Source organism: Astatotilapia calliptera, chromosome 7 (genome assembly GCF_900246225.1).
Source record: "Astatotilapia calliptera chromosome 7, fAstCal1.2, whole genome shotgun sequence".
Classification (NCBI taxonomy): Eukaryota; Metazoa; Chordata; class Actinopteri; order Cichliformes; family Cichlidae; genus Astatotilapia; species Astatotilapia calliptera.
Window position 1 is genome coordinate 37,126,623 of NC_039308.1, and position 6,000 is coordinate 37,132,622.

General features: G+C 37.8%; 1 protein-coding gene across 1 annotated transcript; it reads left to right on the plus strand.

The window, feature by feature from the left end:
• The first annotated feature begins 1,381 nt into the window (after window positions 1-1,381).
• LOC113027389 (uncharacterized) lies at window positions 1,382-4,504 on the plus strand. Its single transcript, XM_026177002.1, has 4 exons — window positions 1,382-1,779; window positions 2,477-2,531; window positions 2,748-2,801; window positions 3,279-4,504. The coding sequence occupies exons 1-4, from the start codon at window positions 1,537-1,539 to the stop codon at window positions 3,662-3,664; spliced, it is 738 nt and encodes a 245-aa protein (XP_026032787.1). The 5' UTR covers window positions 1,382-1,536; the 3' UTR covers window positions 3,665-4,504.
• The last annotated feature ends 1,496 nt before the right edge of the window (window positions 4,505-6,000 follow it).

Genomic DNA, 6,000 nt, shown 5'->3' on the forward strand with positions numbered 1-6,000 from the left:
AAAAAGGCATTTTTTGCATTTCTGAAATAGTGTGGTCAGTGGACTGGTAGTTACAACACGTTTCTAAATAATCACTCAAAGTGCTTTGTACTAACAGCCTCATTCACCAAACAACACACATATCAATGCAATGCTTTTTATTTAATGCCTGAGCACTTTGCATAACACACACACACAAACATATCTGGGAACCCAGGGCTCAGTATCTTAGGACATTCATGCTGACTGACTCATCACCCTTCCAATTAATAAATAACCTACTCTACCTCCTGAGCCTTCCTCCACACTTGTTATGTGAACCAAAGTGAAACTAATTTTAGCATAGATAGTTATGAATCATTTGGACGTGTAATCAGGTTGTATTCAGTCTTTGCAGTAGCCTTAAAAAGCAGCTTATCAATTTTCAACCAAATGCGGATTTAACTGCATGACAGCAGCTCATGGGCAAGACATGTAGGTTATTGTTTTCTTAGTCACACACTATGTTAATGTTATCTTACAAATGAATTCACTGGTATTAAACATTTTCTGATGAAACATTTCTAACTGGGCATTTCACTTTGGTTAAAAAAAAAACTGCATAAAAAGGAGTGGATGCTATTGAAACCCAAACTCTACCCAGAACCAGTTAGGTTTGAATTTTTCTTTTTTTTTTAAAGTAAGGCAAAGGTCTGTGTGTGCAATTTCAAAATGGGGTGATCTAGACTTTGACATTTGAAATGTAAGCCTTTTTAATCTTGATGTCTCTGTGTTATTTATCTGTCTGATAACATAGAATAAAGTCTTTGCAAAACCCTGAAAAAACAACTTATCATTTGTGACTTTTAACCACTTGTTGGGTTTATGGTTAGTTTTTTCATAGACTAGAAGGCATTACCTTTTCCATTAAATCATATAGATTTATTTTGGCATCATTTTCATGTTTCAATTAGGCAAACAAGTATACACAAAGGAGCAACCCTACCCTGTACTGTAGATGAGATAAAACAAACAAACAAACAAACATCTGTTTTAGATGTGATGCAATAAACTTTCACTTTTTAATCCGGTTTAATCTCTTTAAGATCTGACAGTTATGTATCATTTAGACGTCTGTTAAACCACAGATGAACAGAAAACTTGAGTAGGTAAAGGACTGGAATGAATTCAAGCCTTAAAAAAAGCCATTGGCAGACTTTTTTCTTTTACGAGTGCATGTCTAGGTAAACAGAGACTCTTCTTTAGCACCACAGCCTGAGTCATAACTGTGAAAAAAAAATCTTTTGACTTGTTGGAATCAGATGAGGAAACAAGCTGAATGTAAAGAGCAACACATGACACATTATAACCGGACTCTAGTCTAGTGAACGTGGGTCAGTGTGGGAAGTGGTGTATGCTCCTCCTCACTCTCTCTCCTCTCCCTTCCTGTCTGCACGAAGGGACAGATGAGGTAATTCCAGTTTTTTTGGTGTAGGCGTTTAGCTGCTATAAGAGTGTGTGCATGTATCAGTCAGAAGCAGCTTTATTCCTAGACCAGTCTCTCTTGTTGAAGACATTATGGGACAGAAAGTGATGGGACCCACCGTACCTGCTGGGGCTGCCTGTGGGGATGCTTTGATAAATGTGAGCTCAGACGAATCTGTGCTGATCCTCATCAATCACTGCCGGGACATGAAGAGGCAGGAGGCGAGGCTCCGGCTAATCACTCTGCTCCTTCTGCTCGGCTGTACTGCACTGTTTGTTTACAGCACGTGTGCTAATTTAGGGCAGCATGGAAAATCTGGATCCAGCAGAGACGGGGTGAGTTGTTTTTTCCTTGGAGACTTTAGTCTGTCTGAAGCAGTGATGCGACAGACTTACCTTAGCAGGAATGTTGACTGCAATTCTATCAAACCTTTTTGCATTGCACTTAAATCATAAACGCATTTCGGACAGATTACGCTGTCTAACTTGTCTGATAAAGTCGACTCATACAGACATTGATAGATGTGCCCAGATTGTGGTATTGTGTTTTGTGGTGCTATATTATTGATTGCCGTGTGTGCGCACTTCATGACAGATTTTATTTTAATAGTAAGGAAACTGTACTGGCTGGTATCACTGAAAACACGAGAGCTGATTGTTTTGATTTGCGCCCGATCCCTCTGAGCAACATTCCTGTGATTCTTGTGCTCCCTGCATTTGAGTTTCTAGTATTTCAGCTTCTTAGCAGACAGTTACGCAGGTTTTGCTCCAACAACAGTGTGTTGCTGATTTTTATTACTGTTTTTAACTGTAGTGTTAAACACATATCCGCCAGTTAAAGTTATTTTTACAAGCACAAGCATGCTGTGGGCTCTTTTTCTTACAGGTTAACATAGTTTAATGAATTTTGTGTTGCTGGACATAAGTTTTCAAATTTTTGCGTGAATACAAATTTTTAAAAACAGACCATCAATGACTGCAAAGCTCTACACGACTCAAGGTTTTATTAAAGTTAATTCTCCTTTATTCCCAGAGTGCAGAAGACCAAACTCCAGCCTACTCAAAGCAAGAGAGAGGGTGCCCTGAAGGTATGTCATGTCTTTTAATCTATTTTTAATTATATGTGTTGTTACTGGGAATACATGTATTTCAAGCTGCTCTGTTCTCCAGTCTTTTTGGCTAATCTCCCATACTGTACCTGAAAGAACACACTCACGCTTGTGTTTGCTTTATGCAAACACTTTCTCCAAGATATTATAACAAGGGAAAACAACTCATTTCAGTTTCTCTCTTCTTCTGTCTAGTTCCACATGCAGAAACTGTTCAAAGGCAAGCGGAAACACAGAAAATTCATCTCCGTAAGTGTCTCATGTTAGTTTACACCATCTATGTTGTGCTTTCCATGTGTTTATATGTAACTGTGTGAGGTATTAAAGAGCTCTCAGAGGGATATGAACAAATCCTTAATTGCATACAGTTATAGATTATAGAATTATAGCTATAGATTGAGGGGGACAATCCAGCTGTGCATAAATACTTGAAAATCTGCAGCATGAAAAGCTGGAATGTACTTAAAGGTTAGACGAGCCTCCGGGCTCAGAGGCAGCTAAAACAAATAGAAACACAATAGAAAAGGTTGTGCTGTTTCGTCAGAATCAGAATCTTTATTGTCATTGTGCTTTAAGAACAACGAAAATTATATGCAAACCCTTTTAGCGCAAGCGAAAAGAGCACCCTTTTAAGAGAAACAAAAAGAATACATATACAATAAGTTAAAAAAGGATCTCAGGATGTGAGTGATTCAGTGACTCACAGGCTGATATCCTCTCTTGCAGAGTCTACCGGCAAGGCTAATGGATCTTACATCACGTGGGCTCCTATACTGGGAAAAATGAACTACAACAAAGAGAAGAATGCCATTGTGATTCCCACGACTGGTATCTACTTCATCTACCTGAGGTTTACTTTAAGCTGTAATGATGATGTGAAAGGTTCCGAATTCCAGAAATTCCATATACAGCTGCACCGTTGGAGTGAAGCATACGGTAAAGTCACTACAGAACTGGATGCCTGGGAGAGTGTCAAGTGTCAGACAAAAGACTACCAGACCTTGTTTGTGGGGCAGCTTTTTGACCGGTTAGATGGAGAATTTTTGAGCGTGAAAGTCATAGATGGCTACAACCTGATCAAGACATCCTTTTTTGGCGCTTTTCTCCAATAATTATTGTACGTGATCATGGTCTCATTCTTAATGCATTTACTTTTTAAGTTAATATAACTTGGTGTTCTATAGGGTTAGGGTTGTGTTTGGTTTGGTTTTAGCCACATGCTAAATAGGCTAATTTCCAGAAACAAGACAAATTTGCCTTTCAGATGTATTATCATATATTCAATGAGGCCCCGTAATTTGAAGGGCATGTTAATTGCATCCTAACCTTAGATGGGTCACTGGTAACCTGGTGAATGTTAAGGTTAAAATTTAAACAGTTGTATGCTTTATATTTTTAATCCTGGAACTTAAAGTGCCCTTATGCAAGCCCCTCAGTTCCTCCTGAACCATCCAGTTTGGGGTTTCAGTCTTTTGTTGTGGTTCAAGAGGCAGGTGCTCCACATAAGGGTAATTTCAGTTCATCAGCTTTAAAGACTGAGCATACAAAATGTGTGTGTGTGGTTCTTGTTTTTGAATTTGCACTGAAAAATGGTTTAAAATATTTAAAGAGAATTAATTTCTATTACATTAAATAGATGCAGACATATACCAATATTTTTGAGATATTTAATGAAACCATACCCTCTGCTGTTAAAATTGAAGACCATTATTTATTTTCAGATTACCCACTCATTTATCAATCGTACATGTTTATCCTGTTCCAGTTTGTTATCCCAGTTTGTTATCCCAGAGCTATCTTAGCATGAGATGCTACTGTTGTTTAGTTATTTTGTTAGCCTAGCACCAGCCTTTCAAATAAACCTCTTAGATTTTTCGTACATGCCTAATAACTTTTGTAAGTCTTTATGTGTGTGTGTGTGTGTGTGTGTGTGTGTGTGTGTGTGTGTGTGTGTGTGTGTGTGTGTGTGTGTGTTCAAAAGCCAAACAGAAATGTGTTAATGTTTAAAGAAACCACCACACCAGATATGAACAGACAGGTTTTTGTATTGCTTGTACTCAGGGACGCTTTGGGGAAAAAATGAAACTCTACTAATAAAAGCACAAAACTTACTGATGCTTGTCTCTTGCTTCTTATTTTATTCATATTTTATTGTTAGTCTCATGGTGGTGATTTTCACACTGCATTCGTTTGGATTAAATGACTTTAACCAGATATTTGTTGATTAAAACCTCTTGATTAAAATTGAAACTTTTTTCCACATGACTGTTTGTGCTTTCTACAAGTATTACAGATCACAGCAGGAAATATATCAAATCTGATGCTGAATATCTGGATGCTTCTGGCAGGCTACACTACAAAGATTTTTTCTTATTATTACTGTTATTAGTAGACTGCCTGTATTAATCCTTGTGTCAGATTTGTGAATTTATTCACTGACTTTCATCTGCTTATGTAATAGTAAACTTGATGAAACTTGGAAGTGGGAGGAGGGGAAAGGGAATTGGAGAAAGCAGGAATAACAACATGTGTAATGCAAAGAGGTTAGTCACCTCAGCTTAAGAGCTAAAAATACATATTGAGTCAATAAATATAATGAACAGTGTGGGAGCTGACGACATGAAATGTTTTTCATGGCGAGCCTTTGAATCGTGAGATAATGACACGATTCACTCACATGAAGCTACACTTCAAGCTGAGGAAATTCCTCTGTGTGAGTAATTCGTTTATCCACACCCTCTTGCATCACAACGTTTCTGCAGTAGCGTGGAGGGTTTTGAACTTTACAGTGATAACTGACGGCAGCAATGATGCAGCTCTATTTCTTATTAGTAACTTTCCTGTCTGACCTGAGGAACAACAGAGTAAAAGCTTTAAAAGGCAACACTACCTTAACCTGGTCTTTTATAGAAACGCACATCCAACAACAAGAACAGATACAGCTTAGAGGGATTATCAATGTTATTTCTTTATAAAAAAAAAAATCCGCCAGATAAAAGGTTGGAATTAATTCAAAGTATTTTCCTGAAGGAAAGTGGATAAGGCCATCTTCAGGCTGCAAGAAAAGGCAGAGACCATCAGATTTTTGAACATCCTGAAAAGAAAAAAAATGCATGTATGATCACTGGATCCTTTCAGTTCTATTCAAATTAATCTACAAAGTGCCACTTCAAGGAGCTTTACACTGACAGTAATACAGAGGGAAGCTCAACAAGCACTTTGCAACATTGGGATGGAAAAACTCACTTTAACAGGAATAAAACTTGCAGAACCACGCTCAGGGAGTGGTAGCTATCAGTCGTGACTATTGTAAAAGCACTTCACTCTCAGGAGGCAGAGCCTTCAGGTTTCAATCACTATGTGATTATACATTTAATCATTAGATATTATTGTAGGTTCTTTACCTTACAATAGTAGTGGCCTCAAGGTGCGTTATATTATGATTTGA

Coding starts and splice junctions, on each gene's coding strand:
- LOC113027389 (XM_026177002.1), top strand. CDS start 1,537: ATGGGACAGAAAGTGATGGGACCCACCGTACCTGCTGGGGCTGCCTGT. Junction 1,780..2,476: donor CTGGATCCAGCAGAGACGGG/GTGAGTTGTTTT, acceptor CTTTATTCCCAG/AGTGCAGAAGACCAAACTCC. Junction 2,532..2,747: donor AGAGAGAGGGTGCCCTGAAG/GTATGTCATGTC, acceptor TCTTCTGTCTAG/TTCCACATGCAGAAACTGTT.